A 21,613-nucleotide genomic window follows, 5' to 3' on the forward strand; every position below is an offset into this window, starting at 1 on the left:
CCCCTATGTCGATAATGCCCAGGTGTGTTTAATACATTGTAGCTAGCTATGTGCTTGTCTAAATTAGCTAACAAAGTGATCAGGAGTTGGGGAGTTAGTTACAAAAAAGAGTAAAGATACCCCCACAAACATCCATCACAACGAGGTCCATCGCTTGCTTGTACCGCTTCTGTATAATTGTTCCGGGTTTTAGTCACGTGATATCGATGGTGCAAGCATAAGGAGTGCTTTAAATGGAGTGGGAAGACATGGATACGCTGGACAGTAAAGAAGAGAGGCTGTTATGAAGTGTTACTGAAGATTGAGATGTCTACTTTGACGGTAATCGAATAAGATGTTTCCTGCGTAGTTTTGTGTATAGCTGTACTTGTTAGATGCCGTGCACGTGACAAGCTGACAGTGACATTGCTAGAATGTAAAAAATCGACATCTTCAAAATAATTTGTGACCCGATGAGCAAAAACCGGCCGTTTTCGCACATTCCTCGAATTCCATTTTATTGCATCTCAGTAACAAAGGAGTGGACAGCCAAAGTTTCAGCCTTTTGTGATGAATGGTCTTGGAGTTATAGTGCTAGACAGTTGGAACAGTGATAAACTCGATTTGTACGGCAATAATATGGGGAATAAATTACAGGCGCTTAGGTAATCAATCACAACTCACGATTAAAACAAGTTATATTAGGAGCGTAGGAAGATATTAAACTTATGGGTGCCCAGTGGTAAAGCTGAAAACCAAAAAAAAAGGTCTCAAGCTGATGGCATGATAATCAAAATCAATAGTTATAACTACGTAGTTGACTACACTACTCTGAATGTATACTGTGACTGCTTTATTAGAGTCATTGACTGCTCTATTATAATATAATATTTTATCTCGATCTTTTCATTGACTGCTCCATTATAATATAATATTTTATCTCGATCTTTTCAGTAAAATATAGTACAGTGTGCTGACACCCATTAGTTATGCCATTGGAAATATTTATGGGTACCCAAGTACCCATGGCACTCAAGCTTCCTACGCCCCTGTACAAAGATGGGACTTAGCTCAGTCTGTGTACCATGAACTGGGAAATCAAGCAAGGTATAGTGTTTTCCCTGTACTTCGTGTTGACAAACTAAGTAATGATGACAGTGGACATTGTTTTTACTGCATTGTAAACAAATGCCCATAACTCTGCTGTGCGAACATGAAACAAAGATTTTATTGCTCTCCATAAACAGGCAAATCCAATGATGTATAGTTTTTATCAAGAGTATACGTATGATAGAAATCAAGAGTATCGAATGGGTGTATTCCCCCGTGAATAATGATTACATAAAGTCACATGGATATTTCAGTAATTGTTTGTTTTCATTTCCATCAAGGGTTGCTGTATTTAGTCTGATTTGGCCACGAAACCAAGCGAAAACATAATAGCGTTAAAGGGAATTGGCTAATGTTAAAGTTCTGGCACTGCCAAGCAGTTCCCTGAAGGTGTGGCAACACTCTCTTTTGTGCAGCCGTTGCTTTAGCGAGCTGGAGTTATCTTGGGTCCTTACTACACTTTCTTTGTGCAATAACTGTTGAATGCTTGGTTGAATAACACAGAAAACTGACGAGCAAAGACCCATTGCCACATACACATTTCAAATTACCATTTCATGTAAACAAACAATTACTGAAATATGTTACTTTATGTAATCATTAGTCATGGGCTAATACACCGTTCAACTCTCTTTGTTTCTATTATATACTCTTGTTTTTATAAATTTGAGCCTAATTTCAGTGCGTACGAATGCGATTAAAGCGTGCATAATTTTTTCACGTAGCATGCATATTTTATCCAGTGTATTTCAATACGGTTTTATGGCAAACTATAATTTTGTGAAAATGTCCGGTTTTCGCTCAGTGGGTCACGTTTGCTATAAACTGCTGTTAAGCCATCATTATTATATTCCTTGTTTTCTGTCACCGCCTGCATCAATTTTTAAGTACCTGTATCAGATTTTAATTGTTTGATTATAGATCATGTAAATGCACTATTTCATGAGTCACATATTCAAATAACAAGAGTCAACCGTATAATTAATAATCACATCAGTTTTTGTTCTACTAGGTGATGGGAAACAAGCAATTTAATAATGATGGCCTTCTTAAATATAGCTGCAGTGGCGGTAAATTCCATTGCCTTCTTAGGGTAGAAACGAGGGGTCTGACACTGCGAGAAATCTCGTATGCTACTGTGGTAGAAATCAGAAATCAAACTTGTAACCTCCATTTTTGTCTGTAAATTAGAATTTTCCTTAAACAATATTTTATGTCAACGAAATCAGCATAAAATCAACTTTGAAATCAGAAATCATGGTGGAAATCAGGAAATCTCATATGTAATTTCAGAAGTGTTGGACCTCTCAAGGAATGTACAATTGGTGGCCTTACAGTGGTTTCTTCCCATCATGTGCTGCTTTCTGGTTTCGTTGATGATGTTCCACTGTAGGTGCCAAGTTAGGGAATATTAGTGTTAGACTAGTTCTGAGTCTGGTTGTGTCATCTGGACACCTTTCTGTCATTGCATGGGATGTGGTTCTATAAATCAATAAGGATTCTGCCAGCCATTCTTTCAGTGGTACAGCTGTACCCATTTGTCTCATTGCTTGCTTTACTACTGTACCTGTACAGATCACTCAGTCGCACCATTGGATGCTGGGTGATAGGGAGGGGTTCGAGAATGTTTAATTCCCTTGTTATTACAATACTCTGCAGATGCTGTGGCCGTGAATTGTGGCCCATTATCACTAACTGTCTCCTCTGGCAGCCTAAAATTAGAAAAGAAGATCTGCAGTGCTTGATATGTAGCTGATGTCATTGCCTGCCGTAGGGGTATTGCTTCAGAATGGACTTCAATAATGATCAGCACTTGGAACCCTTCAATTTCTGCAAAGTCTATATGTAGTCGTTTCATTGGCATGTTAGCCCAAGGCCAGCTATGAAGTTGGGACACTGGAGGCAAATTGCACTGCATAGCACATTCTTGGCAGCTCTTCACAATTTCAGTATTGAGATAAAACCCTAGCCACCACATGTAACTATGAGCAAGTAGCTTCATTTTTGCAATTCCCAGGTGTGTGTAGTGCAACTCCTTCAGGGGGCGGTTTCTCAATTAGTCCGGAATGATAACTCTAGTTCCCCACAGTAAACATCTTTGGTCAGTTGATAACTGGTTCCTTCTCTTTTTAATACATCACTTACGCCCTTCTGTGGCCAGCCCCTAAAACTTACTGGTACTATGAAAAGACCATTTATGTGGCAATATCTGTTGCTGTTAGTGACAACCTGTCAATAATGGATATCTTGAATATGCCATCTGAGGTCCTCCTCCTCCTCCTCCTCAAGTGGTAGCTGTGAGAGACTATCAGCATTTGCATGTGTTTTAGTGTTCTTGTGCTTAATGGAGTACTGATATGCTGAAAGAAAAATTGTCCACTTCTGAGTGTGGGCTGCAGAAATTTGGGGTAAGGCAGACTTTGGGTTTGGGATGAACACCAATGGCTTTTGGTCTATTAATAAATGTAGTTGTAAAATTTCTTGACACCAAACACCAAAGCCAACGCTTCTTTCTCTATTTGACTATAATTCCATTCAGCCTTACTCAATGAGTGGGATACAAATGTTACCAACTATTCCCCATCATCTGAAACATGTGACAGGACAGCCCCCAGGCCATGTAAGCTTGCATCACAAGCCAGTTTGATTGGCTTTGTAGTATCATCGTAGACAAGTACTGTTTTACTTGTTAACAGTTCTTTGCAGGTCTTAAAAGCTGTATCACATTCCTCAGTCCAAGCCCACTTAATGTTTTTCTCTAACAATTTGTGCAGTGGGGCTACATGAGTAGCAACTTGTGTAATAAATTTGCCATAATAAGTAAGTAACCCAACAAGGGCTCTTAATTGTGTGATGTCCTGTGGTATTGGTGCTTCTTTTATGGCATGTAGCTTGTCTTTAGTTGGGTGGACTCCACTGGCATCGATCATGTAGCTTAGATACTCAACTTGGTTCTTAGCAAATTCTTATTTCTCCTCTCATAAATGTATTCCGCTTTTCTATAACCTGCTCATGACTTTCTCTAGAATTACATTGTGTTCCTGCTCAGTGGGGGCGGCTATCAGTATGTTATCCAAGTAACATGCCTCAGGTAAGTCTTGAAGAACACAGTCCATTACTGACTGGAAGATGGCTGGTGCCACTGAAACCCCGTAGGGTAAACAATTGTATTGGAACAACCCCTTTGGCGTGTTGATTACTAGCAGTGCTTTGCTATCCTCATCAACTGGTAGCTGCAAATATGCTTGAGATAAATCCAGTTTTGTAAAAACCTTGCCTCCCACTAGTCATGCAAAGATGTCCTCTATCATTGGTAATGGATACAGTTTGGTTTCTACACATTGAATTATTGTGACCTTGAAATCTCCACAAACTCTAATCTTGCCATTACTCTTGGGTACAATTACAAGAGGTTTAGCCCACTCACTGTTGTCTGTCAGTTTGGTAATGCCTTCTTTTTGCTTTCGTTCAAGCTCTGCATCTAAAGCTGGTTGCAAAGCATATGGAACAGAGAGGCTTTTCTTAAAAATAGGTTTTGTATCTTCCTTTAGTTTGATAGTAGCTGTGTACCCCTTTATTCATCCAACATCTTGCTTGAAAATATCTGTAAATTTACTCACCATACCTGCTGTATTACTACGTACTTGGTATAACATTGCCCAATCTAGTTTGATAGCAGTGAGCTAATCACGGCTAAATAAGTGAGCTAATCACGGTCAAATAGTGCTTCATATTCTACAATGAGTAGTGGTAGTCACACTTGTTATGCTCCATATTCTATGTCTACAACCACTTGCCCCACTACTTTCACTTCATGTCCTGAATAGCCTCATCATGGTCTACCCTGGTACAGCTTGACAGGCTCACCATTTGTCATAATCTTTCACTGACATGACTGATACCTCTGCTCCAGTTTATTTGGACTGGCTTACGATTTATCTTTAAATGTACATAGTATCCTTGTGTCACTCTCCCAGTAATGGTCCACAGTTTTAAGTCATCAGTGCTACTGCCATCTTCATACTTTACTAGCTAGTCAAGGGGGTGCTATCAACATTAGGTATCACCTGTTTGACTGCCGTATCAGAAACTGCTGTCAACTTAGTTGATGACTTGCATACTACTTGCAGGTGGCCTCTCTTTCCGCACTTGTAGCATAGACTCTGCTGAAGACAGCACACTGAAGTTACGTGGCCACGTTTTCCACAGCACTGGCATTGCTTGGTGTGTCTCACAACGTTAATGTCAGACTCTTCATTAGTATGTGTATGTGTGTGTGTGTGTGTGTGTATTTGCTGCCAATCCAAAACAGCCATTTCAGCTGCCATAGCTATATCCAGTGCCTTCTGTAACATCAACTCTGATTCAGCAAGGTAATTTCTTCTGTGTCTCACCATGCTGTAAACCACACACCAATCAATCTCGCAATGCTTCGTCAAGAAACATGATAAAGTCACAGGTGTGGGCTAGGCGTCTAAGCTGAATTATGAACTCCTTGACAGGCTCGCTGGGAAGTTGGTCTTGTTTCTGAAAGGTGAATCGCTCCATGATGACTGGTCATGTGGTTTTGGTTTGAAATGTTTGGTTAAGGCTTCCTTCCTTGATCTTCTCCAGGGTACAATCTTTGGGATCCTCGGGCGCGACCAAATTCTTCAGGGTGGGTGTCCAAACCAGTGAGCAAGCACACAACTGGTTTTTCTGATTTGACACTGATCATGGCAAAGAACATTTCTAGTCTTTCAACATAGTCCTCAATTTCATCCGACTCCTTGTAGAGTTTGAACTTCACTGCTGATTTGAGTCATCCTCATTGCCACTGTTAAGGATTAGAGCAATACAACCAAATGAGGAATGACACCATTATTATCAAATCTACAATCACGTGCGCTTACACACATGAGTGTAATATTAAATACACTACATATGGTTAACTTTGAAGATTGTTAACTACCTGAAATAGGGCAAATTTCACTGAACATTACATCTTGACAAAATTGTCCACTAAACTGCTTAAAAATACAACCCCCAGCATAAAACTACTGTGTAAGAATCATAAAATGTAGCTAGTAGCAACGATATTGTTGTCTACAGTTAAATTACAAAAGCATTTAATCAGGCTCGTGTGACTGGGCTTGGGTTTTGGTCATTAGTAATACACTACCTAAATTGTGCCAATCTACAGTAGGTAGCAGGGATAATATTACAGTGTGTAGACACTGTTAACAGCACTGACCAAGACGTCGAGTGTTTAAGTCACAATAATCACGTGAGCCGATTGCTTAAGTTAAATGTTATCAGCCTATGTTGTGTTATCTTTTAGTTTTATTTTGCAGCTCCTGACAAAAATAAAGCTACACTTTGTGAATCTTATAGTTGTTTTATGCCAAGGTCTGTGTTTTTTAACCAGTTGAGTGGACAATTTTTGTATGAAGGTGTGATTTTCAGCAAATTTTGCCTTGTTTCGGGTTCACCCAGATGTTAACAATCTTTAAAGTTAACCATACTTCATATGTGACTTCTTCGTCGATGGATGACTCCTACAACTGTGATGTGAGGAAGTTTTGGCTATCATTCATTTGGTGTCCATAGAGGAAAACCGATATTTGCTCATAATCACACCCAAATGATGCAGCGACAGGAAGCCTATCTCACCAATCTAACTACGTATTATGCTTTTAGGTGAAGGCTTATTTACAGAGGAAGGTTACCAGTATTGTGATAAATGGTCAGGGTTATGGCTTGTAATCTCTCAAATTTTGCAGATACAGTATTTCGATTGATTTCTACCCCAAGAAGACAATAGAATTTACTGCCACTGCAGCTGTAGAGTTAGTCCAGCATGTAATAGATTTTAGCAAATTATTTCAAGATATGAATTTAACATTGCTTTGGAAATTGACAGGACACCATGCCCTGTGTATAATTGCATATTGAATCGTGCGAACTGACTTGCTCTGTGTGCCCAGACAACTTAAATTCCTACCAAAATGAAACTATAAGGCTTAATTTTCTTTCAGGCCTGGAAGTTCCCTTGATAAATAAAGGGATAAATGAAGGGAGGTACTAAGAAGTTCATTTTCATGTATCAACTGAGGAAGCAGCATACCCAGTTGTAACATTGATGGGTACCTAGTGTAAACTGAGGAAGTGAATACCAACTGTCCATGCATGTTCACAAAGGTCCAGGTGGGACTTTGGGTGCCCACAACTTCAACTATGAGACACTACCTTGAGACATCATACTGCTTGTTATAGTCCCACCCCTGGGAACTGTGTACAGGTTGTCCAGTCAACTGTGTAGATGTGTAGCAACCAAAATCTTTGTATTTTTATTACTTTGTGTGTGTGTGCACTTGCATGAGTGTATGTGGTAATGTGTGAACAAACCTACAAATCCATAGACCACAGCGGAGAGACCACCCAACTACTGTTGTTGGTACAACGAACGTTATTTATGTTTTAAGAACATTAGCTTGTCACAACTCTGGTTAATTCACTAGTAAACAACACCAGCTACCATTACATGATTACTGTTATTCAGAGTGCACCCTAATTAGCCACACAGTCTCCTTTCTTGCTCAATAACTTCAAAATTATGCACCACAAATTTAGTATAGGCATCGGATGTACAATAGTATGCCTTGAATTTTTGTGATTCGGGCTTGATGGTGTTGTAGGCCAATGTTGTAGTCCAGTGTTGTAGTCCAATGTTGTAGTCCAGTGTTGTAGTCCAGTGTTGTAGTCCAATGTTGTAGTCCATAGGTGTGTGTTTTCACTTTCACTACTTATCAGTGAAAGGAGTACATAGAATTGGTCTATAAGGTTGGAGTGGGTCCAGGTTGTTCATTGGCCAAGGTATTTTAAAAGTTGGCTTGAAACTTCAGAGAGTTATAAAATGATGGTGTGTTATTTCACGAAACTTTGTATGCTAAACTAAAATATCATAGGCTATCACTTTTTAGGCATAAATCAAGTTGTAAGTTTTGGGCCATCCCAAAATAGCTCATTAAGCATGTGGGTTGAAACAAATAGTTTTGTGCTTTGCGTGGTTGAACTTAATCGGTTCAGTGTTCCATCTTATTGTACATGTTTAGTATTAGTATTGAACTGGATGATGTGGAATAAACTAAAACCCACAATCGATTATCATGTATGAGTGTATATAAGAAATCTGCAAACCTTAATAAAGCATGTTCTTATGATGTGGGTGATTTCCCCATAATTTTTGGAAAGGTTTGATTTAAAAGGACCTTTAAAATCAAGTTGATGCTGTGCTACTACTATGTAATGGTTAGAGACTGTTGTGAGTATGCGAAAGATATGCCAGACAATATAGCAAGCCAGAATGATCAGGCCCAACTGTCACCACAACATGAACAATCATGCTTAGCACAAGTCAGCAGTGACTCAGCAGATGGTAAACAGTGACAATTTTAACTCTTATCTTAGCTAGGATATTCTATAACATTCCTTATAAACGATGTATGGTATAAATAGTTGAGCTGTTGTAGTGTTAAGTTAGTGTACAAGTAAAAAATAAGAAGTGCAGTACTATGAAATAAATGCTGGCAATAAGGTGTGAACTAAGTCAAACACTGTCGAGATCGCGACATTTGGTGCCAAAACCCGGGATGGAGTTACCTTGGAAAGACTCACTCAAAGTTCTTTTGAATCCCAAACGCAGAATCTGTAGTACCGTGGAATATTGATAATGGTACCTGATAAGGCGAATTGCCTGTATTGTCAGACCTGTTGTTCTTGTATAAGTCACAGGAGTTCAGCCCTGATGCTAGCACTGAGTACACTGAAAAGTAACAGAACTAGAGCAAAAAATTCTTTGTCCCAAGAAGAACAAGAAGCTAATGAGCTACTACAACAAGAATGGGATAGCAGCAGTGAGACAACAAATTGTGAAGTTTTCCTTAATGGTTGGAAAAGCAATACTAAATTTGGAAACAAAACTGTCTAGACTTGAGACTGCTGATGACAAATTAATGGATGCATTTGATGCAGAAAGTGATGCTGAAGCTGCCAGTGAGTTCCAAACTGCCTTAGACGAGGATAGTGAGTTAATGGATAATGTTATCAACAAAGTGTCACAACTGAAGACACTCAAGGAGGAAATTGAAAACAATTTGAAACTCGTCAGACTCAAAGTGAAAAAGTGAAAAAGAATTTTGGGACATGTTTGAAGCCTCAGTCCACAGAGTAGAAAGGTATGCAAATGTTGATAAATTTACATGTTTGAAATCAAAGCTTACTGGAGATGCTTTACAGGCTATTGCAAGATATTAATTGTCAAATGACAATTACCCAGTTTTTGTAGATGTGTTGAAGAAGAGATATGGAAACAAGCAGCTAGTTATTGGTGCATATTACTACAACCCATCCCATTTACCTCCTGCCACTAACCAAATGAGTAGTTTACTGCAATGCTATGATGCTATAGAGAGAAACCTGAGAAGCTTAGAAGCAATTGGAAGCCATCGACACTTCTAGCTTTGATTAGTGAAAAGCTTCCACAGAAGGTGCTGTATTAATTATACATAATACGAGAAGATGGTGAAGAATGGACATTACAAAGGTTGCGTCAACTACTTGGAAAGCATATTGTAGTAATGGAGATGGCGTTTTTACAAACAAGTTCACCTTAAACCCAATCAAAATGGAAACCCAAAAGAATCTTTTCTTCTAGTAAGCCAAGAGCCAGTGGACTAATAGCAGGAAATGGCAGGTATAAGAGTGCTCCAAACCTACTCAACGAAAGTGTGCATTCTGTGATCAATCACATTGATCAGATGAGTGTTCCAATCACCCTAAACTACAAGAAAGACAAGAAAAGCTAAAAGGGCTTTGTTACATTTGCTTGAAGAAAGGTCACATGTCTAGAAATATTAAAAGAAATAAAGTCTGTGCTCATTGTGGTGAAAGAAACCAACACCACAGAAGCCTATGTCCTACAAGATTCACTAATAACAATTCTTCATCTGGACTTTCTAGTATAGATAGTGAGGCAAAAACCCAGCTAACAGATACAACTAAAACTAATGTTCTAATGCAGACCCCTACAACAGAAGTAAAGAACATGCATGGTGAGTCCCCTACATCAGTTTGCTTGATCCTTGATTCAGGTAGCCAGAGAACATACATCACTGATAAGTTGGCAAAGGAATTGAAGTTAGAAGTCAGCCCTCCTGAGAAAATCTTGGTTGTCACATTTGGTGTCGATAAAGCAAAAACAATTCAGTGCAGGACAAGTAAATTGCAGCTGTGTTTGAAAGATGGCTCTGTCATGTCAAACAGTTGTTCCTAACATTACTGGAAAGGTGACTCCCTTGTCCTCAGGTGACGTAAAATTCCTGAAGGATGAATCACTGACTGACAAACTGGCTGATACAATTCCTAATAATGCTGAAGTCATCCCAATTAATATACTAATTAAAAATGATTATTATTTTGATCTCCTACAACCTAGAAAGATGGACCTAGGTAATGGTTTGTTTTATTTCAATCAAAACTTGGTTAGATTTTGGTGGGAAAGTTACAACAAATACAGGAGTAGTAAGTGAATCAGATTTAATTATTGGTACCACTGCAGGAGCACCTGTTAGTATGAAGTCGACTACAGATATGCTTATCTTTAGTGATTCTTCTCACATTGCAAAGCCCAATGTAGAACAGTTGTGGAGTTTGGAATCCTTAGGAATTACTGATTCACCATCTAGATGTGATAATGATTTGGCTCTGGATAATTTCAACAACAGTGTTAAGTTTATTAATGGGAGATATATGGTAGCTTGGCCATGGAAGAATGAGAATCCAGACTTACCTGAAAACTACCAGTTGGTATATGGAAGGCTCAAATCAATTGTGCAAAAGTTAAAGATAGATCCTGAGTTACTCAAGCAGTATGAGGCAATAGTTCAAGAACAGTTACAAAAGGGAATTATAAAAAAGTCACAGACCGCTCTGAGGAAGGTGTGTTAAAGCATTACATTGCTCATCATCCTGTTATTACACCCTCAAAGAACACCACCAAAGTACATGTTGTATATTATGCATCTGTCAAATGCACAAGAGCTTAAATGAGTGTTTGTACAGGGGACCTGTTATGTTACCTGAATTGTCTGGTTTACTACTGAGATTTCATTTATCACCCATTGGTGTTGTAAGTGATATTGAGAAAGCATTCTTGAATGTTGTTGGCCTCCAACCACATGACTGAGATGTCACATGTTTTCCGTGGTTTAAAAATGTTGATCTCAACAATAATTTACAAATCTATCAGTTTTGCAGAGTACTTTTAGGGATAGTATCTAGTCCATTTCTATTAGCAGCCACAATAGCTTACCACCTAAAGCACTTAGGCAATCCAGTAGCTGAATATGTACAGCGTGATATTTATGTGGATAACATAATTACAGGAACACATACTCTACCTGAGGCTCAACATTTGTATACAAAAGGCAAACGAATTTTGCAGCAGCTTCTATGAATTTACGTAAATGGGCATCAAATTCCCAAGAGTTAATGAAGTTTGTCCCTGAAAAAGATAGAGCAACTGGCTCAATCATCAAAGTCCTGTGTATAAATTGGAATTTGAACAATGATACTTTGTCACTACCAGAACTCTCAGGTGACAAAATAAAGGAAGCAAGTACAAAACATGAAATTTTGCAGGCAGTAGTGTTGATATTTGGTCCATTTGGATACTTTACTCCAACAGTTATAGAAGCCAAGCTGTTCATACAGGAATTGTGGACATGCAAATTTTACTATCTTACTATGCCAAGACCTAAAGTCCATGGTCATGTCACAAATGAATATGGAGCAATTGCATGCATAATTTACTCCGCTGATACTGGATTTGACAATGGATTTCTCATGAATTGTGCTTGATTTAGGAGTTGCATAGTTACAAAATCAACATTAATGATCTTGGACTTTGTGTCTTGATAATTGTTAGGCACTCGTAATAAGCATCTTCGAAGATTTAAAAGCCTGAGGTGACATCAGTAATTACTGAGGCGCAGGTAATTATTGACATCACCTAAATCCTTTGAAGACGCCTATCATGACTGTTACCAAGACACGAAGTCCGAGATCATTAATTTAACTATGCAACTCTTAAATCATGCACAATTCATGAGAAATCCATTATCAAATCCAGTATCAGCAGTAGGGCTGAGCGATACTGCCATTTTAGTATCACGATCGATACTAAAGCCACTATTCACGATACTGAATAGTTCACGATACTTACAAATAAGTCAATCATAGCTGGTGCTACATAGCATATTGCTCAGCATTCCTGCAGGAAGTCCTTATAGGTGATAGCAAACTAGCCACTATCATCCTTGTTTACAGTAACAGTTATTGTAACACATGCTTTGAGGTTGTTATGGTGTTCACACCTCTCTGCAGGGGAAACCAGATGGGTGGACTTTATCATTTACAAGGATTCTTAGCCTAGTACTGCATAACAAATGGATTTTTAATGACAGTAATGTACAGGCATGGTATCACGATAGTTAATAACAAAATATCGCGATATCGATACTTTCAAAATATTGCAATATATCGCTAAAACGGTAGTATCGCTCAGCCCTAATCAGCAGAGTAAATTATGTATGCAATTACCCCTTTTTCATTGTGACATGACCGTCTTGGCATGGTAAGATAGCATATCCTTATGTACAACCCTGCAGCTGTCATTTTAACTTTTAAGTATTGTCTGATTGATTGATACTTTATTACATTATGAGTACACCTAATGGCCTTTTTGTTGGACCTACTTGACATGACTACTATAATGAAGTGGTCTTATTAGAGGCGGTCTTATTATACAGGTGGTCTTTGTTAAGAGGTACATGTTAATATGAAGTTTTGACCAATTTTAGTTTTTCAGTTTCAGTTTTTAATTTCCACTGTTTCCAATGTCCCCGCCTGGCACCATAGAAAACAACAATTCATCGACTAGAATTATTAGACGTTCTCATTGTAACACGAGCACTACAATTTGTTGAAAGAGAGCTTTACTTTCCGATTTCTTCAAAGATTGTATGGATTGACTTGCAATGTATGTTGCATTGGCTTCAAAGTAAAAAGCCCTTACCAGTGTTCGTAGAAAACAGATTGAAAGAAATTAAGTCTCACAAAGGTATCTTATTCAAGTATGTTCCTACTCAGGAAAACCCAGCAGATCTAGCTACCAGGGGAAAATCACCTGCTGAATTGCAACATTCCATCTGGTGGAATAGCTCTACAGTAGGTTGCAAAAAAAGGTTGCGTTTCGTAATTGTAAGTACATGTAGTGTGATTACTAAGTAATTATGCAAGTTTGTACTGTAATTACATTTTGACAATAATCCATAATTATGCAAAAAAAAAGTGGTTATTCACCAGCCATATTTACAATATATTCATAACTACCAATAGAGCATAATTCGTAATTGCGCTTTTGTAATTATGCTACTATAGCGTAATTACAATTACGAAACGTAAACTTTTTTTTGCAGCCTACTGTACATGGTTATCAAATCAACCAGACATATGGCCAGAATACAAGTTTGCCAGAATCAATTTCTGAGTAGTTGGTTGAAGAACACCTAGAACACATAGTACTATTTGAAGCAAAACTCTTTTTGGGAGAGAGTCCTGATGGAAATATTAACCTTTCAAACATTGAAATTGAATGATTGTTACAAAAACTATTACGAACCACTGCTTGGATTGTAAGATATGTTGACAAGTTCAAGAAAAGAAAGATTGTGACAGGTTTATTGACTCCACAGAAAGACTGTGACAGGGTTATTGAGTTTTTCTTAGCTTTTCTCAATGGTTTAGTGTAGAAACGAATGGAAGAGGCTTGCTACGTTAAAAGGATAGTTGTGGTCTAAATTCTGTATAAGGATAGCTACATGTGTGTGGTTAAAATTTTACAAAGTTTTAAATTCAAAATTATAATTTACAGTGTGTAACAATTATGCAATCGAGATTAGCTAATAAAAAATGACTGCTTGCCATGTCTACCAGAAAAACTGCTTGGAGTAATGCTTTGAAAATCGCTGTACAGATAGAGTAATCATCTTAGAAAGGCTCTTCAATGGTGTAGAAGAATCAAACTTAAAGCTACAAATTTACAACAATCCAACTTGGTGTAGCAAGTGACTGCTATTCAATGTTTGTTTCTAACCCTTATCATAGCTTGTGACAGAGATACATATAGTGCATGAGCCTAGCCCCCTAAAAATGGTGTTTGCTAGCTATGTAGCTATGGCAATGCCTATTGAACTATTTAACGGAGGACACTTGACAAATTCTTCTTTAAAACCTCTTTTAAATCTATTTATCGTACTGAGTGGCCTCCATTATATTTAATGATTGAGTGATCAAGTCAGTTTATACTGCTCTTGGTTGTTTGTGTGTAGATGATGAGGAGCCATTGGAATTCATACCACTGAATGATGTCCAGGGTAGTGATTGTTAACCAAGTCATTGTGTTCTCATCTGATAGCTTTGTAGTGAAGGGTTTGCTGGCTAGGTTAGTGTGTTGTGTGTGTGTGTGTGTTTCTTTATGTAGTGTATCCATTTTTGGTATGTACACTGTATGTGTACTTGTGGTGTATGTGTATAATATGTCTATGTGTGCCTTAGTCCATTTGATGTTAACTGGGGAAACAAATGACAGGTCAGTGTATCTAATGTAACAGTTGATGTCCACATTTTCACCTTTAGAGACATGGTACCATCTTCTGTTGGTGATGTAATGTATTTTGCAAACTGGACTCACGGACTGAACTGAAAATAGCTTTTAAACAATAATCCAGGAATTATCCATCTATTTCTGGAGACACCATTATCGAACTACAACTGCTTGCACTGCTCTTCCTTACAAGTCATGAAGGTAACGCATGAACTAATTATTTAGAATACACTTACGATCACATACTGCTAGTGATAAAGTGTGATAGATGCTATTGTTGTAGCGTAGATGTTTTCCTTTGTTGCTTTAGCACTATTGTCAGGGCTGTAGTGATGAGCCAGTTTATATGCATAGCACCATAACCTTAACCCACCCACCCACCTGCTGAGAATAATTAGCTAGTTCATCACTACAGCCTTGACATTAGTGCTAAAGCAACAAATAATAGCCTCAATCACGCTTTATCATTACTGGTACACGTGTATCATAAGTGTGTTCTAATTAATTAGTACATGCACTGCCTCCACAACTTGTAAGGAAGAGCAGTACCAGCAGTACCAGCAGTTGTAGCTTAATAGTGGTATCTCGAAAAATAGATGGATGATTCCTAAATTATTGTTTAAAAGCTATTTCCAGCTCAGCCTGTGAGTCCAGTCCATGAGTCCAGTTAATGAAATACATTACACCATCTGTTAGCTGGGCCACTCTTCAGTACATACGTGTGTTCTATACAAACATACAAACATATCAAATAATACATGCAATACAATACATACATAGCAGCACTTCAGAAGTTGGTATTTTTATGTGCATTGAAATGTGTGGACTTATTAATACAAACACTTGACTCACCAAAGCATAAAAAATTTGGCACCACGAAAGTAAATTCCACACCAACTTTCTGCTTATAGAATAAACATGAATGAACACTAGAATCACATTTGTAGCAATATTCCACTAGGGCCAATTGAGTGGACTAAAGTCACCAGATGACCTTCGTGTGATTGAGTACGTGGGTGGCTGGGGATGAGACTATGAGTGCACGTGTGGTCTGCATTCTTGTGAACTAGCTCCCACAGAATTTTTGTTTTTGTAAAAAAAAATGATTCCAGTATATTCTCCATGATATGGAATATACAAGTAACAGTGGAACCTCAGTTATCCAGAAGTCTTATTTATCCAAACAAGTTTATGAGGGATGTAATTTTCTTGGATTTCACGAAATAAGTACGTTTTTATTAATGTAGTACAAGTAAACGAGACAAGTAAGCTGGCACAACATAGTAAATTTTTGGGTATGGCCTTGTGATCACCACAAACCAACGACACATAACTTGAAGTTATTTTAGTGTTGATTACAAGGCAACTATACACTGGTGTTGGATTGATAAATAGCTACTGTACTTGTAACTTGACTTGATGTACATGTTTAGTATTAGTATTGAACTGGATAAAAGGAATAATGTGGAATAAACTAAAACCCACAATTGATTTTCATGTGTGAGTGTATATAACAAATCTGCAAACTTTAATAACTCATTGCTGATCTACGTATTAGAGTAGGTATCCAATTCTCTCATAATTTTTAGAAAGGTGTGATCTATGAGGACCTCAAAACAAGTTGATGCTGTGCTACTTCTAGAAACCAGCCATCATGCAGCTAGTTATATTCATGTAATTGGAATTATTAATCAACAAAATATTTAATACCAAGTGCAATTATACATATACAGAATTATCAGGTTAAGTTATTGTAGTTGGTGAATTATTTTGTACTTCTTTAATTTCGCTGCTATACATTGCTAGCAAAGCGCTATTCTAACAAACTTCTTTAAACAACATACTGTAGACTCTGGTTATTAGGCACATGCGCTTATAATTTTCGGATTAATTATTTGTGAAATTTACTATAATTGTTAAGTGCATGCGCTTATAAATTACGGTAAGGAATTTCTGTTAGGAGGGCATTTAGTTGTGCCCACTACAGTTTTCAAACGATTTGAACACCAGTTAATAGTTTGCTTCAGTCGTGGAAACGGAAATCCTTAGAAGTCAGGTAGCTACAGCTATCGTTATTACAGACGGCGGTATCTTCTAGACACGGGCACCTGGCAAGGCATTGAGTGTGCTGTGACATGTCTGATTCGTTCTGACAATTTTTTGCTGCAATTCTATGTAGTACGAGGTTGCAAAGGAAATTTCAACCATATGCGTTTAACAAACAGGTGCCTAACATAAGTCTACCATGTGCGCTTAACAGGCAATATATGCTTAATAACCATGTGCGCCTAATAACCAGAGTCTACGGTATTACAGGAGTTAATCAAGGGAGGTGCACAGGCCCCCTCTCGGTTAGCTATTGCCCCTCCCATCCCCCACCCCCGGTTTATACGTATCTAAAAACGAAAAGGTTTAATTGATCCCAAGGTTGTATAATCGAATGGTCAATATTCAATGACATCATAGTAAAATTTCACCAAAATTACAGCGAAATTTTCTAAAAATTTCCCTGGGGGAGCATCCCCCCAGACCTCCCTAGAATCTGAAGTGGCTTACTTTGCTCCCCTCCAGCTAAATATTCTGGGTTAGCCCTAGCTGTATTACACACAGAAGTGTATCTGCAAGTTTTCCCTCCAAACCCTCAAGGCTTGCCCTCAACTTTTTTGGTATATGTATGGGATACACACGGCACCTTTCAAGTGAAATAGATATGCTTTTCCTAATAGCATAAGAGGCCTGCTGCAGTGTTTTTTGGTAGTTAAATACTTGAAGAGTCCAATGGGACACGAAGTTTATAGAGAGTTGCTAAACCCGTATTTCAAAGAAACTGTCTCAGTACAAAGCTTACCTATGTTGAAGTTTAATACTTGCTTCATTTAGTATTTAATTCTCATAGGCTGACTGCTTTTACCACTAAATGAATTTGCTCACCTACGTAAGTGCATACAGACAAACATAGATAGATAGGTAGGTACACAATCGCATTTTATGAAAACAAATTTAGTAAACCAGGTATGTGTCCACAGCTGGCCTTTGGCCGGCTGTGGGCATGCATCTGGTTTGTCATTTAACATGTTTTATGCATTAATGACAGAACAAGGGGCTTCTTTTGTCAGTTCCCAATGAAAAGACCTAACCACACCTTAGAATTAGAGCAACTATGTTATTGGTACACACACTGACATCACACTGTGTTCTATTTAGAGGTAATAGCATTGAAACTGATGCATGCCACCTAAAATGCCACCTTTAAAGTCATCCTAGAAACATCTTACGTATGTGACAAATATTATCTTTACAGAATAATATTAGTCCATCTAACATCAAATACTGCATTGAAAACAAGAAAACACTTACATGTGCTTGGATATTAAAAAAAAAGCCACTGAAACTCGAATTTTTGTCTGCCTGCCTGCCTACCTGCCTGCTTGCAAGAATAGCTAAACGAGAGGTGAATATACAGCACTGTATTGTGCTTGGGTGTGAATAAAGATTATTTTCACTAGCTTATTTTTCTCCAGTGACACTGAGTCAGGCACATGAATCTGTTAACTTGATAGTAGCCTCTTCCCTGAAGTATTCTGGGATATATGCTCACTGTGTTTTACTTCATGTACTTGTGATCTTGTCCAACTTTGGCAGAACTATAGTGTGGTACTTAGCTAATGAATTGCATATCATTAATTTTATGGTATACTGGTAGATGGTACCATATACTTGACTTACATATACATTCTGATCAGTAATAATACATCTTGTATTACGTAAATAGCTTTAGATTTAGAACAAACAAAATGTGACTACTGTATATATCCCTTCTACTTGTATATTACATATTAAAGTACATATAGATGTACATGTAAAGTTCTTTATCAACATAAACAACACTGGAAAGCACATGCCAAACCATCACCTTAAATTCCAACTTTCCAAAGGAGATGTTCTACAATAACTATAATATGAATCAGAAATTCCCAACCATTAATAACTGACCCTCCCTGGTGAAAATAAATTGAAACCTCTTTGAAAACAGTTACAACATGTAGAGTTAGTAGTAATGTGTATTGAACTGGATTAAAGGAATAATATGGAATAAGCTAAAACCCACAATCAATTGTGACCGTCTCAGCAAAAACCCGACTTGTTCGCACAAGCATGCGTATTGAGAAAATTAAAATTTTAAAATAATCCGTAAAATTATGCATGCTTCAAAAAACTATGCAAGTTTTTATCGGACCAGTACTTGAAGAAGGAAAACTCAAATCGATTAAAATTATATACCGTCTTATTTGCCTGTTCATGGAGAGTGTGAAAATCGTTGTTTCGTTTCTCTAGCTCCAATGGTATGCATGTCACGTACGTTTGTTTACGATGCGGTAAACGTAAACATACGCGCAAGTATCTACAGGGCTACTACTATAGCTTGGCTGATGTGCTGATCCATGGTGAATGTTTTAAGCCTAATTGCAACGTTGTAGACTAATCCAAACGGAAGTTATGGCTGCGAATGTAAGCGCCTGTAGTTTATTTTCAGTATAGTCGCTGTACAAATCGATTATCTTGTTCTTCCTACTGTCTAGCGCTATAATTCCAAAACTACACACCATAGAAGGCTGAAACTTTGGTGGTCCATTCCTTGGACACTGCAGATATTGCTGAGTGAATAAAAAAATTTTTTATTGTGCGAACAAGTCGGTTTTTGTTGAGACGGTTGCAATTTTCACATGTGAGTGTATATAAGAAATGTGTAAATCTTAACAACATCTCTTTGTAAGGAGTAGCTTTTCTCTTTCTTGCATAATTTTTTGGAAAGGTCTGATCTATAAGGACCTTTATAGAACTTTGTGTGGGCGAGATCAAAGGAAAAAGTGTACTTTAACTTTCATAAAGTACACTCTCAGCCGGCCAACTGCTTCATCAACCACAAAGAGTGCTTTATTGCATCGCAAAGAGTGCTTTATTGCACTGTAAAGAGTGCTTTATTCGTTCAATAAAGCACTCTTTGTGGTGCAATAAAGGACTATTTGTGGGCAATAAAGCACAGTTGCCCACGTGCCTTAGTGTAGGCTAATAGCCTACGGGGCTCGCGCCAGTATGACTAATCATCCACGCCGGTGAAGGCTGATAGCCTCACCGTGCTGAGTGATCAATCACCCCAGCCAATACGAGATCTACCACTGGATTGCTTTTATAGACATACCTAAATGCTTCGATGATGGGTGGGAGAAGGTAACATTGCTGTTACATTTGTTAATGTAAACGGACAAGTCCTGGAGATATCACGGAAATGCTTCACCATGTGACTCACAATAGAATTGATTGTGGGTTGCGAGCAAAACCTGCCAAAAGACGTGATGAACGTCTACCATGCCAAACTATGGTGAACTATGCGTGTGTTACTTTGTTAAACTGGTTTGTGTGTGTTCAGGCTGCTAATAGTTCGTGCAATGCGTGTTAATTACGAGTTCTAGTGTATGGTGAAGCTACACGAGTAGAAAGTTCCATAAATCATTTAAAGCATAGCCTTGTCGCGCTATATGAAAAATAAAGTACTCGGCCGCGCGCCTCGTACTTTATTTTTCATATAGCATTCGCGGCTATGCTTTAACATATACTTAATGACAACCAAGTATAAGGATAAAATAAGAATTTTAAGATTGTGTAGTATAGGAATTAAAAATGTCCACTAATATATCTGCAGTTGTAGGCAACCTTCCTTGTAGTGGTGAATCCACGCATGCTGCATTAAAAGGAAGGATAGTGTCAGAGTTAATGTTTTTATCTGAATGTGAGCCTCAGCTATATATCTCGAAAGTAAAGTGGTCACTATGTTTTGCTTTCAGCTACGTATGTATGTTCAGCCCGTTACTCAGTGCTACAAACAAAGACTCTGCTTTCAATCAAGTCACTATGAAAAATGCAGACAATGTGTGAGCCTGAAACTATCCATTACTGAAGTGGCCATTACGCTTTGCTTTCAACCCATTTCTCAGCGTTACAAATGAAGAACAGCAGGAGAAACGCCTCTGAAACCAATCCAGTCACCATGGAAAATACAGATGATTCATGGTTATAGACATATCGCTCTACCACGAATCTACATGGGCTGTTATGCAGCAAAGGGACTTAAAGGAGGACAACGGTAAGTTGATGATGTAAGTACCGGTTGTGGTATGCCAAAAGGCAGTCTTGGAACAAAGCAACGTTGAACATTGAAAAAAAATCATGCCTGTAGCCTTAGTCGTTATCAAGTTACGCTTGCCTGAAAGCATCAGGTAGGCAGGTAGCAAGCAGTTAGTCAGTAGAAAATTTAATTTTCTCCAAAATTATTGTAACAATTTATTGGAAGCATTTAGGGTCATACTGAAGGCGCTTTTGGTCCATGATCCCTAATATGATACATGTGTACAAGTCATTTAACACTTTTTATGCATAATGACAGAGCAAGGGGTTTCTTTATAACAAAAGACTGTCAATTCCTAATGAAAATACCTAATTACACCTTAGGACTAGAGTAACTATACCATTAGTACACACACTGACATCACACTGTGCTTTATTTAGAGGTAGTAGCATTGAAACTGACATGTACTTTTTGTTTTGTATTCATTATCGTGTTATCCATAAATAGATTTATAAATAGCACATGAATTACTTGGTGTGAAAACAAATTAAAACACTGTATGGGTAATAGAACAGTCAGTGGTAACTGCAAGCTTATTGTACAAAGCTCATTAGATCGATACTCTCTAATAGAACAGTCACTTGTAGTGAAATACTCTAATGAAGCATTCACTGATTAAAATGATCGAAGATGAT

General features: G+C 37.9%; 2 protein-coding genes across 5 annotated transcripts in view; both read left to right on the plus strand.

The window, feature by feature from the left end:
- The first annotated feature begins 210 nt into the window (after positions 1-210).
- LOC136257994 (uncharacterized) overlaps positions 211-21,613 on the plus strand; it is a 72,521-nt gene continuing 51,118 nt past the window's right edge. For all 4 annotated transcript variants that reach the window (XR_010702491.1, XR_010702490.1, XM_066051294.1 and 1 more), the window contains exons 1-2: positions 211-321; positions 14,520-14,632. The gene's annotated coding sequence lies outside the window, so the exon portion shown is untranslated. The remainder of the gene's footprint in view (positions 322-14,519; positions 14,633-21,613) is intronic.
- On the plus strand, positions 8,952-11,076 carry LOC136258473 (uncharacterized). Its single transcript, XM_066051784.1, has 4 exons — positions 8,952-9,233; positions 10,151-10,346; positions 10,393-10,578; positions 10,688-11,076. Exons 1-4 carry the CDS (start codon positions 8,952-8,954, stop codon positions 11,074-11,076), a joined length of 1,053 nt encoding a protein of 350 aa, XP_065907856.1.

Source organism: Dysidea avara, chromosome 6 (assembly GCF_963678975.1).
Source record: "Dysidea avara chromosome 6, odDysAvar1.4, whole genome shotgun sequence".
In the NCBI taxonomy this organism is placed as follows: domain Eukaryota; kingdom Metazoa; phylum Porifera; class Demospongiae; order Dictyoceratida; family Dysideidae; genus Dysidea; species Dysidea avara.